General features: G+C 42.2%; 1 protein-coding gene across 1 annotated transcript in view; it reads right to left on the reverse strand.

The window, feature by feature from the left end:
• The window catches only part of tmem132e (transmembrane protein 132E), a gene marked incomplete at both ends in the record, with an annotated part of 248,486 nt that overhangs the window by 76,498 nt on the left and 145,582 nt on the right, over positions 1-26,406 (reverse strand). The window contains 2 exons of the mRNA XM_080508218.1: positions 2,270-2,475; positions 25,307-25,450. Coding sequence (XP_080364344.1) covers positions 2,270-2,475; positions 25,307-25,450 — 350 coding nt within the window. The remainder of the gene's footprint in view (positions 1-2,269; positions 2,476-25,306; positions 25,451-26,406) is intronic.

Consider the following 26,406-nt stretch of genomic DNA (forward strand, 5'->3'; position numbering starts at 1 on the left):
CCTCTCTCCCATTCAGTGTTCCTTGAGGTATCAGCCTCCCTTGCTCCCATCCGAGGAACTTGAACTCGCAGTCCCCTCTGTTCAGGCATCAATGAAGAGGTGTGAGAGGGTCTGGAAGCGGGCCCGGGCTGCACTGCTCCAGGCCTCCAAGAGGATGGAGTTCAAGGCCAACCGAAGACGGGTCGCGGCTCCTGTGTTCTCTCCTGGACAACAAGTGTGGCTTAAAGCCAAGGACCTGCCACTGAGAGTCCAGAAAATTGGCACCCCGCTTCGTGGGCCCGTTCGAGATCGAGAGGATCATCAATCCTAGTGCGGTACACCTCAAGCTTCCCTCCTCTATGCGTATTCACCCCACCTTTCATGTATCTCAGGTGAAACCAGTGGAGGAGAGTAGTCTGGCCCCCCCTGTCCGTCCCCCTCCACCACCCAGGATGTTGGATGGTGGCCTGGTCTATTCAGTGCACCGGCTACTGGACGTCCGTCGCCGGGGACGGGGCCTCCAGTACCTGGTTGACTGGGAGGGCTATTGTCCCGAGGAACGCTCCTGGGTTCCCCGGCGACCCGGGCCGGCTGAGTCGTGTGCCAGGTGGTGCACATAGAGGAGGGGCACGGTCACGCCCCACTCCTCAGAGGCCTCTTAGGGGCATGGTTGGGTGTTTTTCCCTCTTCTGTCTCTCCTCCCCTTTTGTTGAAACAATCTTTCCCGGGTTCTCCTGTAAACTGTATTTGTGTGTGTGTGTGTGTGTGTAATTATGAATGCGCACTTGTTGTGCATGCAGGGGGGGGCTGCCAAAAGAGTGACCCCGCCTGAAGGCTGTGTTTGAGGAAGTGGAGTTGCTGAGGGATTCATCATCTGATTCAGTTCAGCTGCGACGACCGGGTGGAGCTCGTTTTCTCCTGATCAGCTGCACCGGGTGCTCGACTCCATCGATGCTAGATCGTAACACTCCCTGAGTTAGTAGACCTGCGTGTATTGTCTCCCAGTTTCGTCTTACACTAACGCCGCTTCCTTTTGCTTCCCTTTGAAGACTCGCCAGCTTCAGCTTCCCTGGTTTCCTGACCCACCGTGACCAGACCCGACTCCTGCCCCAGTAGCTCCTGCCTCAGCAACGCAGCCTTGACCTCCTGCGTCTGGCGCCTGCAGCACCTTCGATTCACCCTTATTAAAAGAATAAACTCTTCAAAGTCTACTCATCTGTCTCCCGCTGGTTTCTCCACACCTGAGCCTCTGAAGTCCCACCGTAACAGCTGGAGGAAATACTGCAGGTAAAATATTAATTTCTCCTCTTTCTCTTTCCCGGGTTCTCCTGTAAACTGTATTTGTGTGTGTGTGTGTGTGTGTGTGTGTGTGTGTGTGTGTGTGTGTGTGTGTGTGTGTGTGTGTGTGTGTGTGTGTGTGTGTGTGTGTGTAATTATGAATGCGCACTTGTTGTGCATGCAGGGGGGGCTGCCAACAGAGTGACCCCGCCCATCCCCACCCACCTGTGGCAGTGTGACTCACGAAGCCCACACAACGCCCACGTGCCGTTGTGTGTGTTTTACAGTATACTATTGCCACTTTGTTCATGTAGTAAGTTTACAACTTTGTTTCTAAAAATATCTCAATTCTAAAAGTGGTTGACCTGCACTCGAATAAAACACAGACTTATGTTAGATGTTTATTAACTAACTATTTTAGAGAGAAATAGTTTCACCAAAAGCTAAAAGGATGTTATAAAAATAGCTTTTTAATTTAAATATAGTCTCTGTGTTGAGTCAATATTCTGTGGTTTTCCCTGAATTCTCCATTACAGACTTCTGTCTTCAGCAGAAAAATTATGCAACTAATTGTAATTAATTACAACAAATTGTGCTATTAATTAGTTAATTGTTGTTATCAACTGAATGCAGGAATCGAGAAGCTACTATTCCTTAAGCCAGATGTTTTATTTATATATATATATATATATATATATATATATATATATATATATATATATATATATATATATACAGAAATTCTGACTGAAGGAATAGTAGCTTCTAGATTCCTGGGAGACAATAAGGGGCAGATTGTGCTGATTTGAAATCAGACTTATTTTAATTTAGTGACAAATGACACAATTTGATCCAAAGTTGCCACACAAGGGACATTATAGTATAATTACCAATAAATACTTACAATATCAAAGTACTGTCTCAGTTTTAGCACCAATATGATAATGTTTGACTGAACAGATGTAACTTAATGTGCTGTATTTTTTTAATTCTCTGACCACGTGTTTCTCACCTGCGGTCGGGCAGGATGGGAACCCTCCAGCCCTTGATGAAGCTCAGGTTGGTGTCTGACAGCTCCACCTGCAGCGGCAGCTTGGGTACCCAGACGGTGAGCTCCAGCGGCGCGCTCAGGTGCTCGAAGCTGAAGATGACCCTGGCGTTCATGGAGCCCCGCGTCTCCTTCCCGTTGACGAACACGTAGTCACAATTCATGGACACCTAGGACAGGTCAGGGTCAGCAGTCAGAGACCATCTATATGGTAATGGTCACGGCGGTGGCAGAGGACCGCAGTGATCCGCGCTGATATATATGACGGCAGGTCGCTTTGCCCGCTGGCGCAACAATTCATATTGGAGCATTTCAAGGTTGATTCTTTCAGCAGAGCTGACGAGCAGCCAGAGCTCGATCTCTGAGTTGTCGGAGAGCTGTGTAAAAGTTCTGTGTACTAAGCTGGTTTAAGGTTTTACAGCATGTCTGAGTCCGTCTGCTACCTGTAACCTCACAGTGAAAACAAAACAACATTCACCGTCCTGTCAGCCCTTCTGTACAACATAATCCTTCTGGAAGGATTCATATTAGGAATGAGCAAGTACACCACTATCTGTATCTGTATCTGTTCAACCATCTAAATCAGGGGTCTCAAACTCCGGTCCTCGAGGGCCGCAGCCCTGCACGTTCTCCATGTGTCCCTGCTTCCACACAGCTGATTGCAATGAGCAGCTCGTTATCTGGCTTTGTGCTGAATGTGGTGATGAAGCATCAGGACATTCAGGGGAGGGAGACGTGGAAAACATGCAGGGCTGCGGCCCTCCAGGATCTGAGTTTGAGACCCCTGATCTAAATGATCTGTATCTGTATTCAGGGGTGGGTGGGGTATAAACCGGAAGTGGGTGTTTTCCAATTGAAAGTGGGTGGGGCTTAAATCTGTACATTATTTTAAGTCTGAAATTGATATGGATTGATCAGAAGTTGATGTATTTATTGTTTATATTTTGAAAACTATTTACAGAACAGCCTCAGAATTGAGATTCAATGTTTTGTATATAAAAACACTATATACTATATACAGTGTATAAAGCTTAATTTGTGACATTTATAATACATTTATTTTTATGAACAGCCAGATACAAAAAAAACATTAATATAGGCTGCTTTGTGTGTTCAGCTATATGTGTGTAAGTGGTCTGTAAGACTGTTTATTTTGTAATGATCTAAGTGAACTTGGTGATTCATGTAAACATCCAGTGGAGGCAAACAGGGAAATAACATGTCAGCCTTGTTCACTGTATTCTTCTCAAAAGCACCGCGTTCAGTACGAGCAAAGTTTTCCAACTGACTTTACACCACCAGCCAAACAAAGAGCAAGCAGAAAAAGGAAAAAAAAACGCGACCGGAGTGGAGGCAGTGACCGATGCGAAACGAGCCGTTTTCAGCTCCGTCTTGTCAAATGCTGTACGTTACAAAACAAGTTCACCAAGTAACTTTAAATATCATAGAAACTGAAATAGCGGCGAGCTGAAGAAAACCTCAGTTGTACTGTAGGGAGCAACTGAGGTAATGATGGATTTCCATCAGAAAGGTATTAAGGTTGTTTTATGCTTGACATGTCCGCGAGCTGAAATGATCTGCTACGCCCCTCTGTTTTTCTGATTGGACGGACGGAGAAGTGCGGAAAAAAAGGCCGAGCTGAAGAGGAGGAGGACTAAAGACTTGGTTCTAAGGGCACAAAAGCATAAAGCTGCACATTCACTCTGTAAAAACATTCGATTCATAGATGCAAATTTGCTTCAGTGTCAGACTTAAACAGAGGGAAAATTAAATCAGAAACAATAATTTCATGGAGCAGATCAAACTGAGTGATTCACTATTCACAACTTTTTACAATTGCTTATTCCACATGTAGCCACTGTAGAAAGGTAGTTGTGACCCCGTCTGGCAAGTTATCAAGTCCCAGATCAATCCTCACTAAGGTTGGTTTTTCTTTCTCTCCAAGAATTCATTCAAATATGTTATTTGATTTGACTGGCCATTTCCCAGTGGATGATCAACATTTTTGGTCCCGAGCATCACGGGATCGACACCTTTGATTTAAAATAACTGTTGTTGCTGACATGCCGTAAATGATCGAGACCAAAACAAAGGAAGCAGAGGCTTTATGAGGCTGTCCAGTAAAATATATTGTGGTTCATGTCTCACTTTAAACTCAAACACAGAATACAAGTTATTTTAACTTTCTTTTCTTGATATTATATTTTCATTGTCAGTATTTTTGGCAAAAAAAAAAAACCCCAAAAACATGTCGCTTGTTCGGTAATGTTCCCTGCATTAAAAACATTGTTGAATCGCAAATTCTATAAAGTTTTCAGTCTAATCACACTGTCCTAAGTTCAAGTCTCTGTGATGTCAGAAAGATTAATTTCAAGTCATTTCCAGCTGAAAATACAGCGCAAGTGATGGCCAATGTCCAACAAGTCCTACTCTGCTCTCTGCACAGTCACTGGATCCCCTGCCGATTACAAAGAAGTCTACTTCTGCTCTAATTTAATACCGCGGTGGAAGTGTGTTTGTGATGCACTGCCCCCTGCAGTTTGGGAGTGGGAGGGGGGGTTTGTATAAATGGCACACATGTTCCCTCATACTGATTCCACACATTTAATTTCTGCAGGTCACGCCCGTGTGTCAAACATAAAACAGCCTTTAGAGACAACTAACCTCAACAATGAAAACTCAGTCCTAAAAAAGTTAGTTTTTCCCGTGTGGATTCTGATATTAATGTGATAAATATGCATTCCACTACATTTTTTATTAGCAAATTGGACAAAAAAATGCAATAAAGTCTATCTCATTCAGAACATCAGATACATATCTTTTTGGTCCCACTGTGCAGGTTACAGGTGACAGCCTGGATTTTAACCTATGGCGCTCTCCGAGGGCAGCAGGAGTGTCAAACACTGCACCAACTCACAGGTACGAAAATGGATCAAACCAACGCAAGGCAGAATGCGTAATATTGAACCCTGACTGCACTGAAATTGCTCGTCTGTGTGGTATCAGAGTGGAGAATTCCTGCAGCGTGTCTCATGCAGTGGGATGAGTTGTTCGTGGGTGTTTGTGGGACTGGAACTGAGTACAGTATTTTCCACACTATAAGGCACACCTACATTGATTGACCCAATTTACAACTTTGTTCATATATAAGGTGCACCGCATTATAAGGCACATGCAATAGACCAATGGTCAGCAACCTTTATAGCTCAAAGCCATTAGGTTACATTTCCCACTGATTCTAACACCCAGAGAGGTGCACACACTTTATTTTGATAGTCCTACCTGCAGCCTATGCCAGGAGGACACTACACACAAAACCTTCTTCACTGCTGGTTGACAACTTACAACTACCGGTAATAAACTAAACTACATGAACTAAGCAACAAAAACACAACACAACACAATTATTACCGACACCACAAACCAAATAGAACCCCCAATAATTGCATTTAAAACACCACAAACAGCTGCAATGAATTATGGGAGTTTCTATCGGCTGCACTGAGGAGCTCAGGATGAATTCATGTTTTGTGTTGTTGGAGGTTATTGTGGGTCGTTGTTGGGCTTGGTGTTGTGTTGATTGTGTTTATGTGTTTTTGTTCCCCAGTTTAGGGAGTCATTATTCCATCTAGTTTATTTTGGTTTGTTAGAATGTTGGTGTGCAACCATGAGTGATGAAGGTGTTGTGTGGAGTGTCGTCCGCTCTGAAGATCCAGTTGAGAAGTTAGAGTTGTCAAAATAAAAGCTTCTGGTTGTTCAGCTGTCAAATAGCAGTCTCAAGTAGAACAATTCTTCCATATATAAGGCGCACTGGGTTATAAGGTGCACTGGCAGCTTTTGAGAAAATTTGAGGTATTTAGGTGCCTTATAGGGCGGAAAACGATACGGTAAATGAGGCATTCATAACACATTGTGACCCCACCACCCCTGACGCCCGCCCCTCTAGCCCACTCCCTCCGTAATGATCCAACAACGATTACACAGACACATAAAAGAGAAAAACCTTCAGGCAAACATGTAATTCATATAATGTGAGCACTGATAGCGGAGTGACATTTCACATGAACTTTGGATTATGGTGGGATGCCCCCCCATCCTAATCCTAACCCTAACCCTAACCCCATCACACTGTCACATGCACACTCCAAAATATTCAAAATCTAAATGCCTTTTTTAAAGTCGGAGTCTTTTATTTGGGTGCATTTCTTCCGTGTCGTCGGGGATCTCCAACTCTATTTGAATTATCATAAATACTTGTTCTGTCCGAGCACTAAATTAACTGTGGATGTGTGTGTGTCTGTGGATGTGTGCGTGTGTGTGTGTGCGTGTGTGTGTGTGTGTGTGTGTGTGTGTGTTTGTGGGGGGGTCTTTTATTTTAGGCTGGCATGGAAGATTTATCTCATGTTGGGAGCTCGCTGGCATTGTAATCAGAGGATCTAATCTCCCGCAAATGGAGGTCGAGCTGGTTGGTCTTTTCAGGGCTGGAGATTCATCATAACGGAGGGGCGGTTCGGGGTGAGGTGCGAGATAGTTCATATAATTCCCCGAATGTGGACGGGCCGCAGTGAGGAAATATTAAAATGACAATATTTCTCTCTGGTTTGGTTAATTCACTTCTGTGAAGTCCGGCCCCCCCTACGCGCACACACACACACACACACACACACACACACACACACACACACACACACACACACACACACACACACACACACACACACACACACACACACACACACACACACACACACACACACACACACACACACACAGTATCCTGAAGTTTCCATCTGATAAACTTGGCCGGCTAATTGCGAGTCAGAAGCTATTTGTGACTGTGGGTGTCAACGGCCCTGTGGGGGCTTGCCACCGCCGGGGTGGGGGTCTTTCACACAGCAAGCCGCTGCACGTTGTCATGCTACTGCTAATGCTCCGTGGCATCCTCTGCGGCGCCAACAGATTGTCCAGGCGGAGACACACTGTTGGTGCACCAGATGGGTTAGCAGGTTTATTATCATCTACACCAGGCATAGTCTGGTTGAGGCTGGACTGCATCAGGGATTTCACAGTCAAAGTTCTCCAAAAAAATCGTCCAACGTCATTAACAGTTTGAATGATCTCTTCTGAACATGAAGTGTCCTGAACATGAATGGAACATGGCATGGCGATCACGAACGGTTCTTCTAAAGGCCTCCCCATGCTACCATTGTCCGCGAGTGTTTCAAGTACGCGAGTGTCTGTAAGTGTCCGTAGGTCGCACACGATTGTGGCCATGCTCCACTCGGGCTCAGGTTCCATAATGTGACGTAGCGATCCAGAAAATATCTCCACTTCTGCTGCCCACCATTCTCCACCGAGGAAACAGTTCAAATCCTCAAAATGTCACAAAATATTAGCCATAATGGAGTTAATTCACTCAAGATATTAAAAACTTCCTTTATACTAGTTACAAGCAGCAAAGGCTTAATCTTTAACACTTAAAAACAAGAACACCATTGCAGGAGGACACTACACACAAAACCTTCTTCACTCCCACCCACAACTAATAAACTAAGCTAAACCAGATGAACTAACTAACTACATGAAATCGGCAACAAAAACACAACACAATCATTACCAACACTACAAACCTAATATAATCCCCAATAATGACATCTAAGGGCCAATACCAATTCTATTTTTACCTCTACGACTACCCCCTAGCCCTCCGCCTCCAAAATGAGGGCAAAGGCAGTTGCAGCCCTTAGATTTGGGACACCCCTCTCCCTCTGCTCAGCCCCGCCCCTCTCGCTCCGTCTCACAGTTTTGACGTCATAATACGGCGCCGTTATATTAACAGAGCTGAGCCACGGATGTTTGTTGATTTTCCAGCAGGAGCATCGTCATTCCGTCCCAAATTCAACCTGTTGCAGTAGCTTGGCTGCTTTGTTTCGTTTTCCGCCTTTCCACATCAAGGCGAAGAAATAGATGGAGACATGGATTACTTCAGTTTATATTTCCTCATTCACCATGCGAAAGCGGCCGAGCTTCCTTGTTTGGGTCCCTATTTTCAAAACTCCCATATTAGACTTTAGAACTATACAGTGTAATAATAAAATGTTATAAACACGGTCTCTACGAAACAGATACACACGGAAGCTCCATACGGCAGACAGCAGCGCTACTGCCGTTCTTACTAGTATAAAACACAACAGGTTTATATAACTTTAGAAGCGTATATATGTGAAATGCGAGTCCTTTGGCGCCATGTCCTCCTACCCCTCTGTTTAAAGTGTGCATCTGTAAACGCTTCATTTCAAGGGGTGAATGGCCCTTCCCCTCACCCCTCCGGCTCTGCACAGTAATGAAATGGGACACCCCTCAGACTCTCGTGCACGTGCATTTCAAAGGGGTAGGTGTAAGATGAAGGGCTAAGGGGTAGAATTGAGACGCAGCCTAAAATAACAGAAATTCCCATGATGCATTGTAGCCATCAGCTCCGTGATATCTACAATGCATCATGGGAGTTTCTGTTCACCGTCTTTTAGATGCCAAACACAACATAAATGGTACCTGGTGATCCTTATGAGGAAAGAAATCCCTACAATATTATACTTTCATATCAAGGTGGGGGCCACAAAATATCGTCTCCGGAAATTTCAGACCCCTGATCTACACCCTTTAGAGTTCGACACAGCCTTATCCCCTCTTAAAGAGTCACAGATCTACTGACATCACGTCATTCTCTCATTATTCACACTGGTGCATTTCGGTGAAGAACTTTGACAAAGTTTGGGGGAAGCTGCTGCAGACTGACCGGTCAAATAACAGGATGCTGTGTCGTATTAGTCCTCATTAAGATGAAAATACACAGAACTTCTCACACTTTTCTGAATTAAATTGCACTCGTGCACACACTGCTCCATAAATGTTTAATGCTCCAAACTGCAGCCAATATAAAGGAATCAGATTATTCCACCTTCCCTTCAACCCCCCAAAAAACCTTCAAACTATAAAAAAAGTTGAAAAAGATAAAGTTGATATTTTGATTCCAACAGGATTTCCTGTTTGTGCACGTTGTTCCCATTTCCCAATTGTAGAAGAATTTACTATAAAGCAAAGCAACACTGCATCCTTTGTAGCCTAATAGCTCATTTGTATGTTTGTCTATCACTGGACCTGAACATTTAAAGGGTAACTGAAATGTTTATCATATTTCATCTTTAGAAAGAAGAATAAATATGCTTTCGAAAGGTATATAACATTCCCAGATAAAAGTCCGAATTCCGACCCTTTTAATTGACTTTACATGATGCAGCAGACGACGGTATATTTGCGGGCCATAAATGTGAGCCGCCTGAGCTAGACCGGATATGACGTACGAGGGGTTATATGTCCCAGCCAAAACAACATCAGCTGATTGAAGAATGGAGGGGTTTGGCGATACAGAAGCACCTAGGAGCGATGTTAGCGAAGATTTAAGTGACGTATCGTTGGTTTTGGACGAAGATGAAGGAGAGGAATCATCGGAGGAAGAATTAGAAGAAAATCAAGGCGTTCAACCATACATGTTTGAGCCGTGAGTACATATTGTGTGTGACCGGGTATTTACCCGTGTGCACATATTGTGCGTGACCGGGTATTTACCCGTGTGCACATATTGTGCGTGACCGGGTATTTACCCGTGTGCACATATTGTGCGTGACCGGGTATTTACCCGTGTGCACATATTGTGCGTGACCGGGTATTTACCCGTGTGCACATATTGTGTGTGACCGGGTATTTACCCGTGTGCACATATTGTGCGTGACCGGGTATTTACCCTTGTGTCAGAGTGGGTGTTTTGCAAAGTTTATTGGTCTATTTGTCTTAAGTTTTAGCAGGTTTTAAAAAGACTTACTGAAGGTTGGGTTTAAAAATCCGTTAAAAAGCCGTTTAAAAATGGTGGGGACAGAACCAGGTTTCAGGATACGTTTCCTCTTCACATCAAAACCAAGTGACTCTCGGATTGCGGGTGCTGTTTCGTAACAGTCAACCGTGAAATGTTGACTGCAGAGATAGGAGGCCTCTGTTGGTGTCCAGTTGGAGCGAGTGCGCTGCACTTGTTTTGTCCATAATCTCCTCAAAGTTTCATCTTTTGGGAATTTATGGACACTTACAGACGGACTGGGCATTTGGGAACACCCAGCCGCAACACAACGCTTAGGCATGACTCTAAAAAACTGCTAAATAACGCGATAATGCAGAGCACATGTAAACAAGACACTACGATCAGCTGTTGTGGGCGGAAGTAAATAACTCCTCATACGTCACAGCGCAAAACTACGGCAAGTTGGGAAAACTAGGTCAGATTCACAGGGCGGGAGATTTAAAGGCATTTTTAGACGTTCGGCGCTCAAGAGCAAGATAGTGGTGTGATTGTCATTGGTGTGTCATATATCATTCGAAAGGGGGAAAAATAATGCTAAATACTGGTGTATTTTAATAGAATTATTTCAGGGACCCTTTAAAAACACAATTAGCAAGGCAAAAGTAAATATTATCAGTACCAAAGAACAGGACGCACCAGTTTAATCTGCAAAATGTTTGAATTGATCATATTTTCCAGAATTTAAATCAGACCTTTTTAGTTGTTGCTCAACACATTCTAAACACATACCACATTTTCTGGGAACATATGACTCATAGTGTGGGAAATATGGTAGTTGCTTTAAAAGGTAGGGGAATTTATAAAGCATTATATATCAACGGTGGCTGCCTTGGTGGGTTGGTGCGCTCTTCACACCAACTGCCAAAAAGAATTTTGCCGTACCTGTGTTACAATGACGATATTCTATTCTATTCTATTTTACCGTATTTCCCAGACCATGCATCTCACTTTTTCAGTTGTTTGGCATGTGTATTAAGGCACAACTTCAAATATGTGTGTGTGTGTGTGTGTGTGTGTGTGTGTGTGTGTGTGTGTGTGTGTGTGTGTGTGTGTGTGTGTGTGTGTGTGTGTGTGTGTGTGTGAAAATAGAGGTAAATACCATACACAACCAGTAGATGTCACTGTATGACAATATAAACCTGTTGCTGTAACATAGAAAAACCTTCACTCTTGTTGTATTTGACTGACTGAGCCAGAAGACTGTGTCCAAAATGAAATAACATAAAGAAAAATGAATAAGTGGTCGGATGTGCCAGTACAATTACATGTTTTCATTCATTCATAGTACTTACATTCCAGAAAACACAGTAAAAACGCATTAGTTTTCCAGATGGCAGAAAAAGCTGCACATGCTGCTTATATGGGAGTCACCCAAAACAGAAAACACAGGAAGAGCCATGAAGTTAGCTGGTGTAAAGCTGACTGAGAAAAAACGATGTCCAATGTCCAATTTAAATGTCCCAAGAGTTTCAACAGCGAATTAAAAATAAAAATGTTTCCATCAGAATTCAAAATTTTTATTTTGTTGTTTTAATTTTTTTTATCAGTTGTTGTGTTAAATGAGACATCTGGCTAGCATTAGCAGGATCATGTCTCGTTGCGCTCATGAAGATTTTCTTTACATGATAAATGGCTGCTGGTTTCCACCACCGGCTTCATTTAGCTGCGTCAGCTCAATGAACCAGCCTCCATTAGCCCGTTGTTGGCGGGATTAATGAAGCCGGGGACGGAATATGATATCTCGCTGTGTATTTAGAGTATGATGTTCGGATTTCACATCTTTTAAAAATCATTCGTTTCACACCGTAGACACAATGTCGAGGTTTGGGAGACGTATGAGGCATCTTTAACATTCACATGAAACCTGAATGAGAAGACGTGAGGGGAATCGCACCATGTTAAAATATCACATTCATCTTTAATGGAGACTAAAAGCAAACCTCATAAAGATACATTATGCATGTCTTCATCTTCATTTATATTTATTTAGTCTTTGATTCATTTACCAAATATATAAACTACATAGAAATATAACCCAGCAAGACTTTTGAAATAATAAAAGTATAGTAAATGATTTATTCATGTATACTAATGCTCAGAGTGAAATCAAGATGAGATGAATCGGAGCATTAGACCAAGCTACAAAACAATGCTTTGCATATTAATTCCTGGGGAAATTATTTAGCAATGCAGCACAAACAGCAATTTTTCCAGCTCTAAAGCAACTCAAATGATTGGGACTACTTTAAGGGAGTTTAACGTGGAGTAGGACGCAGCTTCACGGAGATGTGAATCACCTGCTCATTGTTTTCTTGTCGGTGCTGTTCTCCTTGGTGAGCTGGCATTTTAAAAGGAAAACAAATAAATAAATAAATAAATAAAACGGTGAAGTCTGGCGGCAGAGCGCCTCGCTTTGCAACGGCTTTGCAAACATCCACGTTCCTACATCCAAACAGCGAACATGTTGTCATGAAAAGCATGATATCTACAATACTAATTTCTAGGGATGAGCGAGTACACCAGTATCTGTATCTGTTCAACCATCTAAAAGATCTGTATCTGTATTTGTATCTGAGTGGGCGGGGCCAAAACCAAAAGTGGGCGTGGCTCAATTGAAACTGGGTGGGACTTAAATTGGTACATTATTTTAAGTCTGAAATTCAGATGGATTGATCAGAAGTTGATTTATATATTGTTTATTTGAAAACTATTTACAGAACAGCCTCAGAATTAGGTTTCAATGTTTTATACGTATATAAAAACACTATATACTACATTCATACAGTATATGAAGCTTAATTTGTAACATTTACAATATATTTATTTATATGAACAGCCATATACAATAAACATATTATTATAGGCTACTTTGTGTGTTTAGCTATATGTGTGTATGTGTGTAAGTGGTCTGTAAGAACCTGGTGATTCATGTAAACATCCAGTGGTGGCCAACAGGGAAATCATTTGTCAGCCTTGTTCACTGTGTTCTTCTCAAAAGCACCGCGTTCAGTACGAGCAAAGTTTGCAAAAATATTAGCACGAATGACTATTTATGTAGACGCTATGGCAGGGGTTGGCAATCCTGGTCCTGGAGGGCCGCAGCCCTGCACGTTTTAGACGTCTCCTCACATCAATACAGCTGACAGCAGTTAGTAGCTCCTTGTCAAGCTTTCTGCAGAGCCTCATCATGATAACAGGGGTGTTTGAGCAGGGAAACATCTCAAACGTGCAGGACTGTGGCCCTCGAGGACCAGGATTGCCCACTCCCGGGCTATGGTGTCACATTTTATCTGGTATTAAAGTTGATTGTCGGGCAAGCTTTGTGTTTCAGTGAGTGTCAGCCTCACTGCCCCAGAAACCGTGTAGGTCAACACATCAAAGAGAAGAAGCTCCTTCCTCTGTGGTTCCAGCCATTCACTCATCATCATGCTGAAAGTTTAATGGGATTAAGAATAGTCTGTTTGATTAAGAAAAGTCCTGTGGTGTGTTCATGGACAGTGGGAAAGCTCCAGCTTCTGTCTTTGATGACAGTTAAACAGGATTTATTTCAGGATATAAAGGGGGTCACAGTTTTTGGTAGCTTCCTACAAAAACATGAAAACTATCAACAATATTGACTGAATTACTTACTAATATCAGGTAATGTTTGTGTGATGAGTTCAGGTTCCTCGACAACAGTTTGAGTAGAAGCACATAATTTTTGTGTTTTCTTTTCAGAAAAGCTTCACGTTTATGAAGGAATGATTTCAAAACAATGTCCATCTCCATGGAAACGAGAAAAGGGCCAACAATGGTAGAGTTAGCATGCCAGATGCCTCTGGAGCAAACATCAGTCTTAATTTTCATCTACTGAGCATGTGCAGAAATACTCGTTACTACAATTGTGGTGCGCATGCACAGTAGCAGCGTTTTGAAAACATGGTGTTTCCCCCCATTTCCATGGAGACCGGGTTGGAGCATTTTCAAAAAGTTGTGATTACAAAGACACTGACCACAACGGACACAAAAAAACGCAACAAAAGTTTTCTCTTGTCTCTTGAAAATGTCGCCCTGTAAACGGTGTGTCAGTTGTTCATCTGCAGAGTTTAATAAAATGTTCCTTGAATTGTCAAATGAAAAGTGAAACCATCAAAAGTGGCAACTTTCCAAGTTCCCTGCAGAAGAAAAACAGCATTAGCCTAAATCAAGAAGAAGAAAACTTAAAAAAATTACAACCTGAGCTTCAGACGTGTTTCATTGCTGGGATTCCCGATATAATCACATTACTTCCTGCTCCTCAGACAATGAACGTGAAGGTAAGTGTGTCGCGTTACGTTTGGAGGAAGCAGCCTGCCGCACGACGCCACGTGGGCGTTGTGTGGGCTTCGTGAGTCACACTGCCACAGGCGGGTGGGGATGGGCGGGGTCACTCTGTTGGCAGCCCCCCCTGCATGCACAACAAGGGCGCATTCATAATTACACACACACACACACACACACACACACACACACACACACACACACACACACACACACACACACACACACACACACACACACACACACACAGCTACAGGCTCTATGATACACACAGCAGCTTAGTAACTTTCACAGGAGAACTAAAGCAAAATGACAGCCTCTCACCTACTTTTACTGTCAAAACAAGAAAAAAACCCAAAGCATATAAGAGCCTGGAAGCTGTAAAAATGTAAATGATAGTCATGAAAAAAGTGGCAGTTGAGACTTCAATAAAGTTCAAATTTAGGTTAAATTGTTAACAATGTCAGGAGAGATGACAGTTCAGAATCATACATTCAGAAATGTTCCTGGTTGATGTAACTACTTTCATGTTGCCCCCTCCTCCACAGGCTTTCCTCCTGGTAGCCCCTCCCTCCCTGCTCAATGACCCTATTGATTCGCCCACTTTGGAGCATCCATCAGCCTTAATTGATCAGTTATTGATGTTGGAGGAAGCCTGAAATTGAACCGGGGACAATTCACTGTGCTCCTGCAGTGCCAACAACTTCAGCACTAATCAATAGTGGAAAGAACTTGGAATAAATCAAGATTTGACACAATGCGATACAGTTAAATTGGTATAGGTTTTGACACTTGAGTAATACAAGTGTCATAAAAAAGAAAATGGAAATGAGACGTTTGTCGGGCTTGTCGGTTCTTTGTTTTTTAGCATGGGGGGGGGGGGGGGGGGGGTTATTGAACTGTCATCATGACTTGAGCACTTCCTGTGCTTCAAGGGCTCATTTCAAATTAGCCTTGAGCATCCAGTGGCAGGAACCGCCAAGGCAGAGCCGTTCAATATGCCACGGCCCGCCACCTCATCTTTAATGGAGAGTGAAAAATGATGAAGGACGTCCTGAATGGCACCGGCCCTCCAGGCCCCTACAAGAGGAGAAAAACAAACCCCCACCCCCAAAACACGGTAAAACCTCATGCAGGTGATCTGATATCAGACTGAGACGTATCGGCGTCTAAATAACAGGTTTGTCTCGGCTCCAAAGTGGGTGCAAGATGGTGGAAACAATAACCAATCAGCTCCGTCTGTCAGACAGCCGTGACCTCTGACCTGCGCACAGAAACGCAGCTCAGAAAAAAACCCAAATAACCTCAAATAACGCGACATCTTAGTGGTTTTGTTCATGTCCAGGTTCTTTTTGTGAATAAAATCAATTAATTCTGTTTGTAATCAAACTCATTTTATTTGAAATGTTGAATTTTCCCAAAGAATAACGTGTGATATTACAGATTTAACATAATAATAATAACAACAATAACAACAACACCAATAACAATAGCACCAACAACTACAGTAGTAGTAATAATAATAATAATAATAATAATAATAATAATAATAATAATAATAATAATAATAATGACATGCATCAGTGTGGCACTTTTATGAGGGAGCAGCGACTATGACCGTGATCATTGGAGGTACTAATTTCATGCATATACCAAGCTAAATGGCTATAAATCAACTAAAGAACACATTTGACAATATTCAAATTAAATGCATTAGTTTCATTTTCAGAAATAATTGGTCCAGGTCTTCTCAGTAATCGTAATTCTTTAACAGCATTCCAGATTTAGGCAAATAAAATGTAAATATATTAACTTTATTAAGAACAAAATGCCAATTTGAATAAAATCAACACAGATTTTGATGTTTTAACATGTGAATTGTCTATATAACAGACGCATTTGCTGTCAAATGTGATTTTACTGGGGATGCTCTGATCAGGTTTTCTGCTGCCGATCACCGGGTTGATTAATGTTAACCTGTTGTTGGGCCATGGCGGCAGCCTCATCAAAAAAATGATCTTTGGATACACTTCCAAAACCATTTTGGCTTTGGCTTTAGGCTAAAACCCAAAAGGCTACGTCAATGACGTCGTGGTGTGACACACACACACACACACACACACACACACACACACACACACACACACACACACACACACACACACACACCCTATACGTATATAATTAGTGGTGTCCTACATTTAATTGTATTGTATTCTTGTATTCACCTTTTGACCTTTGCAGGAAGTGTACTTTGTATACAGCGTGTAATTGTATCCTCTGTTCATTGTTTTTTCCTCATTCAGATCCCAGAGACCAGGATGCCTAAAGAGAAACCTGGGGGTCCAAATCACAACAAGGCACAGTCATCTATCACAGCAGCCTTCGCCACAGGATCAAAATATAAGTCAGACTCACTATACCAATCTGTCAGAGAACAGACAGTTACTCATCCATTAGTATTTTGGGCATGTGTGTATGTTCATTGCACTTTTGAAAGTCCTCAGTAATAAAGCCACTATTGCCAAAGAAAGGAATCTGGTTATGTGAAAACTTTATGGTTAACTGTTGGTTTTATGAATAGCAACGCCTGATACAACCTGTAATCCTTGACTCTAATTTCAAACATTTATTGAACTAAATTAATGTTAAAAGTAGGGATGTCCGATAATATCGGCGGGCCGATATTATCGGCCGATATTGACTTAAAAATGTAACATTTGGAAATATCGGTATCGGATTTTTACAACCGATATTGGAATTTCCGAGTCTGCATGAACGCAGCATGGGATGTTTACGGGCGCGCGCTTGATGACGTTTAACAACAACAAATACAACACGCTGGACTCGTGGCTAAGAAGGAGAAGCCCGGTGAATGAAATGTCTGTGGAGGACTGGAGGCTCCACCAGGCCCTCTTCCCTGCTGGACCAGTACCTGACTGCATCCTGCACCAGTGTTGACAGTGAACCAGTGTTCAGCACTGGTACCAGTACCTGACTGCACCCTGCACCAGTGTTGACAGTGAACCAGTGTTCAGCACTGGTACCAGTACCTGACTGCATCCTGCACCAGTGTTGACAGTGAACCAGTGTTCAGCACTGGTACCAGTACCTGACTGCACCCTGCACCAGTGTTGACAGTGAACCAGTGTTCAGCACTGGTACCAGTACCTGACTGCATCCTGCACCAGTGTTGACAGTGAACCAGTGTTCAGCACTGGTACCAGTACCTGACTGCACCCTGCACCAGTGTTGACAGTGAACCAGTGTTCAGCACTGGTACCAGTACCTGACTGCACCCTGCACCAGTGTTGACAGTGAACCAGTGTTCAGCACTGGTACCAGTACCTGACTGCACCCTGCACCAGTGTTGACAGTGAACCAGTGCTCAGCACTGGTACCAGTACCTGACTGCACCCTGCACCAGTGTTGACAGTGAACCAGTGCTCAGCACTGGTACCAGTACCTGACTGCACCCTGCACCAGTGTTGACAGTGAACCAGTGTTCAGCACTGGTACCAGTACCTGACTGCACCCTGCACCAGTGTTGACAGTGAACCAGTGCTCAGCACTGGTACCAGTACCTGACTGCACCCTGCACCAGTGTTGACAGTGAACCAGTGTTCAGCACTGGTACCAGTACCTGACTGCACCCTGCACCAGTGTTGACGGTGAACCAGTGTTCAGCACTGGTACCAGTACCTGACTGCACCCTGCACCAGTGTTGATGGTGAACCAGTGTTCAGCACTGGTACCAGTACCTGACTGCACCCTGCACCAGTGTTGACGGTGAACCAGTGTTCAGCACTGGTACCAGTACCTGACTGCACCCTGCACCAGTGTTGACGGTGAACCAGTGTTCAGCACTGGTGCCAGTACCTGACTGCACCCTGCACCAGTGTTGACGGTGAACCAGTGTTCAGCACTGGTGCCAGTACCTGACTGCACCCTGCACCAGTGTTGACAGTGAACCAGTGTTCAGCACTGGTACCAGTACCTGACTGCACCCTGCACCAGTGTTGACGGTGAACCAGTGTTCAGCACTGGTACCAGTACCTGACTGCACCCTGCACCAGTGTTGACGGTGAACCAGTGTTCAGCACTGGTACCAGTACCTGACTGCACCCTGCACCAGTGTTGACAGTGAACCACTGTTCAGCACTGGTACCAGTACCTGACTGCACCCTGCACCAGTGTTGACAGTGAACCAGTGTTCAGCACTGGTACCAGTACCTGACTGCACCCTGCACCAGTGTTGACAGTGAACCAGTGTTCAGCACTGGTACCAGCACCTGACTGCACCCTGCACCAGTGTTGACAGTGAACCAGTGTTCAGCACTGGTGCCCACATCATTGATGAGAAGAGAAATCTCATACATTGCTGAGATGCTGAGATGCTTGTATTCATACAGAACAATCTCCCTCTTACACATGAGGACATGGGAAAGAAATAGACCAGTTATATGGACGAGTCAACTTCAGTCTTTGTTTTTGTTGCACTTTAAAGGAGGGCTGTTTTAATTTTGTGAGCATTTCTGTGCCTTTCTTGTTTATATTTGCACTATTTTGTTACTCTTAAAAGAGATTGAGCCCAGTTTGAGTCTATTATTTGACAAGTTATGTCCAGTTATTCATTCATTGACTGTTTACAACTAATGGACTGAAGATATGCCTCTTCCTTTTTTTATATTGTCTGTGGTGTTGTTGAGTTTGTTGTTGAGGTTTCTCTCTAACACTAAATAAATATGGCACTTTTTTCCATAATATAAGTTGTTGTTCTCTTATTTTTCTCAGTGTGTACATTTGGAAAGCCATGTTTGATTCACATATGCATCCAGTGGGGCATCACAATAAAATTAGGCATAATGTGTTAATTCCACAGTAGGAGATATTTTATGTTGTTGTTACCGAACAGTTTTGATGTAAAAAGCCAGCAGATATCGGTATCGGTGATATCGGTATCGGAAATTAAGAGTTGGACAATATCGGAATATCGGATATCGGTAGAAAAGCCAATATCGAGCATCCCTAGTTAAAAGACCAATACTCTTTAAAAAAAAAAAAAGACTAAAATGAGACGAAATTCGTTTAGATTTTTCCTCGACAAGACTTGACGAACTTGACTAAAATGTAGCTAAAACTATCACATATTGAAATGACAAAACTAATAAGCATTTTCGTCCATAAGACTAAGACTAAAATGAAAATGTCTGCCAAAAACATCACTGTGGGATCACATATTTTCCACGGAGATCGGTTGATAATTATTGGTGGCCAATCAATCGGAGCACCGCTAGTTTTTACGTTACTGTATTTACCAGTACCAAGTTGTGTGTTTTTCGTTGTTTGCCTGGTCATGTGACGTCTGTTAAAAAGTGACTTCTATATTAAAAAATAAGAGTGTATACTAGCGCTGAGACCGATACTCGCTTCAGACGAGTAAAACTCATCAATATCCGTGCTCATGATGAAGGAAAATCCTCATTAGTAATGATGGGATTTATGGCTCTTTGGGGGGAGCTTGATCTTTTGGATCCATTCATTTCAAAGAGTCATTCAAAAGACTGGCTCATTTGGCTCATTTGTATATTTTTTCACTTTTAAGAAGCCAGCCTGGGGTTAATTCATTTTATCTGGAAATAATCACAGGGAGGAATGATGGGCTGAGATTTAGATCAGAATAATTTCGATTTCCCGCCAATAATTGAGTTTTAATTATTCTGAAATATTGATTATACAATCATTCGACATGTGTGGACAAGATTTTAAAGTCTGATATGGATTAATTGTAAATATTCCACTGCCAAATCCCTCTGAGTTGACAGTGAGATCACTATTTACCCATTGTATAAAGTGTGTGTGTGCGTGTAAAACTACTTTGGCTTATGTTATTCATGCAACACCTAAACACTTTAAATACACGATAAAAAACAAAGCAGGCTATGAATTTCCATGCAAAAGCTTTTAGTGCAAATTTTCCACACAAGAACATTTTTAACACTACAGAAAAACTCAAAACAATGTTTCAAAATGTTATAACAAAGGCTTATAATAAAGATTAAGGTTGCTGTCAAAATAAATACTAAGTTGTTGGTCAGTAACACCATGTCTTGTTTTAGTGCAAATTTTAGAGAAAAACGTTTCACACAAGAATATTTTGATAGAAAACTCAAAAACACTACTTCAACTATTAGAAAAATAGATAAAACTACAATAAATTAGACAAAGAAATGGGCATACAGCCCACTAGTACTACTAATACAAACTGCACAATGTACTCGTGAACTGTCCTGAGGTGCATATAGTTGCTTTGTAAAAAAAATGAAATAAAAATAGAGTGACACCCTGAGGAGGACTCCTGAACTGTCCTTGGATGAATAGTAGCCTATACCTGTCCTACAAAAACACGAGATCAGACCCTTTACTCTGAACCATAACCCCAATAACAAAATAAAGTGTAAACGAAATAAATGATATTCCCAAAATAATAAAGCAGTTCCATGCTTTATGGCCTCTACTTTTTGTCCTTCCACAAATTTGGCAAAATTGGCAAAAACGATCATCTGCGGGGAAAAAGAATCGCATCCCTCTCCCCCGTCACGGTCCGTGATGTCATCAAATAACCACAACAATCAGGGACTACAAGCTGCGGTGGAGCTGCAGAAGGTAAATGACGCTAACAGCAGGAAGAGTGCAGCCATAGACCTATAGAACTAGAGTTATATAGAGGTTTGTGATGAGGAATCCACTTCTAAAGTTCCACGTGCTGTTTTTTTTTTACCGTCTGCTTGCTCTTAGTTTGGCTGGTGGTGCAAGTCAGTTGGAAATCGTTGCTCGTACTGAATGGTACGAGCAACGCCAGTGCTTTTGAGAAGAATACAGTGAACAAGGCTGACATGTTATTTCCCTGTTTGCCTCCACTGGATGTTTACATCAATCACCAGGTTCACACAGATCATTAAAAAATAAACAGTCTTACAGACCACTTACACACACACACACACATAGCTGAACACACAAAGTGGCTTAAATTAATATGTTTATTGTCTATGGCTGTTCATAAAAATAAATATAATATTTTAAATATTACAAATCAAGCTTTATATACTGTATACAGTATATATACATTTTATTTATAAAACATTGGATCTCAATTCTGAGGCTGTTCTGTAAACAGTTTCAAATAAACAATAAATGAAGCAATTTCTGATCAATCTTAGAATAATGTACAGATTTAAGCCCCACCCATTTTCACTTGAATCACGCCCATATCTGGTTTAGGCCCGCCCACTCCGAGTACAAATAGAGATACAGATCATTTAGATGGTTGAACAGATACAGATAGTGGTGTACTCGCTCATCCCTAATATAGACCATGTGTCACCACAGAAAGCTGCTCCAGGATCACAGAAAAACGTCCACATCTACTATAAGCAAGACAAAAAATCTAAACATCAGAATTTACGGTATCAAATGTGGTTAAATGACATTTATTTAATTATACATTTCAATCTATTTAAATCAGTGCTGTCTAATCTGTTTCATATATTCATATTATTTCATTGTATTTTTCCAATTCTTACTCATCATTAATAAAAAAATCTGTTCTTGATTTTTCTTTGATCAGTACTTCCTGTGTTTTCTATTTTATAAAGTGAAGATGATGTTTCCAGCTCCTCATACATCCTGAATAACTTGTGGGCTGAGGGAGAGATGTTTCTTTTTAAATGTTCCATCTTTTAGTTTGTGATGAACTTTGAGCTACAGGTTACTGCTCAAGACAACAAGATGACAGAACAAACTTCATTATTTAGCTGAGATATTTAAACTTATTGACTGAGGCCCCGTTTACATGACGATGGATTCAAAGGTTTTCTGAACAGTTCCACCTTGAGAGGCGTTTTCAAAAATGTGTCCTTTCAGTGACTCTGAGTTCTGTTGTCATGAAACTGACACCTAAATCGCAAGGAAAGTTCTGCGTTTTTACTTGAAAATGTATGAACGAGGCCTTTTTCAACAGGAACCATCCTAAATGGTAACTTTTTGCTTTAACCTTTCCAAAGTTGTGTTTTTATGTATTACCCTGGAGAATTGCTTTGCTGAGCACTCTTAATTAAATGATCACTTTTCCACCCCCGAAACGTTCCCTCTGACTTCCTGTGATCTCTTTCGAAGAAAACCACCTGAGGAAAGGTTAGCTCTGTATTATTATTCAAAGTGGCTGCGGAGGGAAATGGAGCAGCAGTGCAGCCAGCACTCTTTGTACTCTTGTATATTTGAAGAGCTTAGCATACATTATGTGCAGTTTACTTCTTCTGAGGTTACATCTCCTCTCCCGCCGTCACTTTCATTATGTGCGACAGAGCAACGCTTCACTCCGAGCCTTTACAATTACACAATCTGCCTATAGTGCAATCTGTTATGATTGTAATTGACTGGAGAAAATCAGAACGGCTTAATCACAGCCTCTAATGTGCTCTGCACGTTGTTGTGATCCCATTTTAATTTATTTAATCAACAAACGAGACTGGATATCACACTCTCAGCTTGGATTCCTCATCGCTTTGCATCCTGGGAACGTTATGATGTCCTTCAGTCATCATACTTAAAGAAGATGTTTTGTGCTGTGGAGACACAAGGCTGCGATCGGGATTCAAAGATTTAGGTCATGCAAGGAGCTGTTACTGGTCGCTGGCGCCTCGTCGGGCTGACAGCTCCACACGACCTCTCAACGGTGGACTGAAGCAAAGTGACACTATAACTGTGACACACATTCAGCTTCTCATGAAAACGAGCCGAAAACAATCAGGGCCATTGAATTCCTGCGCATGATGTCATTCGTGGTGATAATATGAGCTGATCACCTGCAATACGCACAGAAACTGATCAATCTACAGTATTTGGATTGTGTGATTTGGCCCATTTCATGCAGTATTTTACCAAAGGTCAGTTTACTGGAGTTGAACTAGGTCGACTTTCTATTGGTGCTTTTCCACTCACTCAACCCTACTCAACCCTACTCAACCCTACTCAACTCTACTCAACTCTACTCAACCCTACTCAACCCTACTCAACCCTACTCAACCCTACTCAACCCTACTCAACCCTACTCAACCCTACTCGATTCAACCTCGGTCATTTTCCAATACAAAATCGTATGACCATGGCGCAGGTGGAGTCATCTAAGCTTTTCTCCGCTGTGTACAAGTAATCATTCTTGATATTTGTAATAAATTAAATAGGAAATATTAGTATTTATTTAGTGATAATATTACAAAATGTGGATTGTACGGTGGCTCTTCACTGTCCGGTGTTTCAGTTTCATTGGTACCCTTGTTAACCTTAAACTTTTAAAACTTTGTTTAAACTTTAATGAAAATGTGGTTAAATGATGTTCGCCAGGACAGCTACTGTATGTATTTTGTTTGGGTTTTTAAATTGAAAAGGGGGCGCTCAAGGAAGTTTGTCACCAGTTAACAGAGAAACCAGTTGATCCAAGACACCGCATCTCACAGACCTCCCGATACACGTGGCGGGTCGCTCCGTCAAGCTCCCTCTGAATCCTCTGGTCGCCACGAGACAAAAAAAACACCATCGCCGCTCCACAGGGTTGATTTTCGTTCATCTATCTCTGTTTGTGAGTGTTTTTGTTGTGATCGGGTTTAAAAAATGATGGAGTGAATGAGCTGCCTCCTGACCTACTATGTCATGACACGCCGGCCACTCAGCAGCCAACATCACATGTTCTACTCTCCTTAGCTAGATTAGAACCTTCGCTGCGCAAGTACCATAAAAGTACCTGTTTGCAGGACTAACATGTAGTGGGAAAGTGTCAATAGCGAGTAGAGTAACTCAGAGAAGGGATGAGTGGAAAAGGGTCCATAGAAAAGCATCACTCAGCTAGGTGGGGGAAGTGGTCGTCTCTCAATGAGAAGGTTGCAGGTTTGATTCCCCTCCCAGTGGACGGACTGAATGGCAGCTACATCCATTGGTGTGTGAGTGTGTGTGAATGGGTGAATGTAATAAATGTTCAAGTGGTGGAACAGCACGATATGAGTGAAAATTAATTTAACTAAGTAATGGGATTGTTTTCTATTTATGTAGTAGTCTTCTAGTGAGTTAACCCCCCAAAGCGCTGTACTTTATTCACATTCATCCGTTCACTCGCAAACGCATACATTGAGGCTGCCATGCTCCGACCATCCCTGCAGTTTGGGGTTAAAACTGAGAATGGAACCTACAAGCTTCAGATTGAGAGACAATTTAAAGCCATAACTGGCACATTGCCACTTAATTTTCAGGCAACATTGCACACACCCTCTTCCAAATCCCCCCTGATGCATCACTCAGCATTATCAGACACAATTGTTTTTCCCAAGGATGAAGAAGCATGTCTTGTTATTGTTTATACATTTGACTAATGTTTTTACTATTTGTTAGATTCTTACGACTGTGATTTTATTTATCCTGGTTATGTTGATGCAGTCTGTTGTTGTAATATTGATTTATTTGCACAGCCTACTCTATGTGCTTGTGATTGATTGATTGATTGATTGATTGATTGATTCATTGATTGATTGATCGATTTAAACTGTGACCCGTCCTACTCTGCCTCTGATTGGCTCATTATGGCTTCATTCACTGATTTGATTGGTTAATGTTGAGGTTTACCTGTCACATGAGGTTGCTGAGCAAATCAGAGGCAGAGTAGGTCCGAACCTGGAGAAACAAGTACTGCTGACTGTTGACTTCTACTGAAATTATGTGACATTGACAAAATACTGTGGACGTACCTTAACGATGTCCTCGTTGGAAGACTTGCATTGCACAAAGGCCGACACATCGGTGACAGCACCGCTCATCTCGATGGAGACCATTTTGACGGGGATAGCCACAGTGCGCCCGGTCAGAATGGCCGTGTTGATGATCTCAGTGTCCTGCAAAGAGAAACGGACGTGGTGTTCATGAAGCAGTTGGAGGTTTTTTACCTGCACCACTATTGAACTCCATCAGCATCAGAAGTCCTGCCTGCCAGGCAATGCTCAGCGGCCGACTATGATTGGACACCCTTTTATCAGATTTCCTCAACTGACATTTCTATTCTGCTTTTTCTTCCACTCGGAGCAGCTCATATGGGAATGAAAAGCATGCAGGAGTAAAAACCATAACTGTAATCATACGGGAGAGAGAAATCTTCCTTTAAAATCCTGCAAGCCATTAAGCTGAACAGACATGCATCGAACCTTTATGCAATTTTATTTGGCACTTGAGTGGAAAACAGACCTGAGTATTTTACTTAACCCCACAATTACTCTGGAAAATCCAGAAAAGACACATTTACAGCTGTAGAAATAGATGTTAATGCTACAAGTGATGAAAAGTGCTCATCTGTGCTTAAAGCGTCCCTTTATTTGACTCCATTCACCGCTACATTATTATTCCATCCTGAGTCAACAGCCATGATGGTATTTCACGCTAACAACACGGCGTAGTGACAGTTTTAATTGAGTCAATAGGCAAAGACGGTAACATAAAATACCACTTTTAAATCGTTTATGTTCCTGACGCCACATTTACACGTTTTCAAGTGAAACTGCAAAAATACTGTTGTATTTATGGTTTCCACAACAATGATGCTCAGAGTCACTGAAAACACAACTTTTGGAAAATACTCCAATTCCGTATCCATAGAAATGGTGAAAAACACAACTTTTTGAAAATGCGACTGCATGCACACCACGGCCAGATAAACTCGTAGTTGTGCACATGCTCAGTAGAGACAATTAGAACAATCTTTCCTGTGGTGTCATGACTCCAGTTCATAATCTCCTGGGACTTGGTACTTTTATTTTTCATAGTCACTGTAATAACAATCCATCTTGGTGGTCTGCCT

Source organism: Blennius ocellaris, assembly GCF_963422515.1.
Source record: "Blennius ocellaris genome assembly, chromosome: 14".
Taxonomy (NCBI): Eukaryota; Metazoa; Chordata; class Actinopteri; order Blenniiformes; family Blenniidae; genus Blennius; species Blennius ocellaris.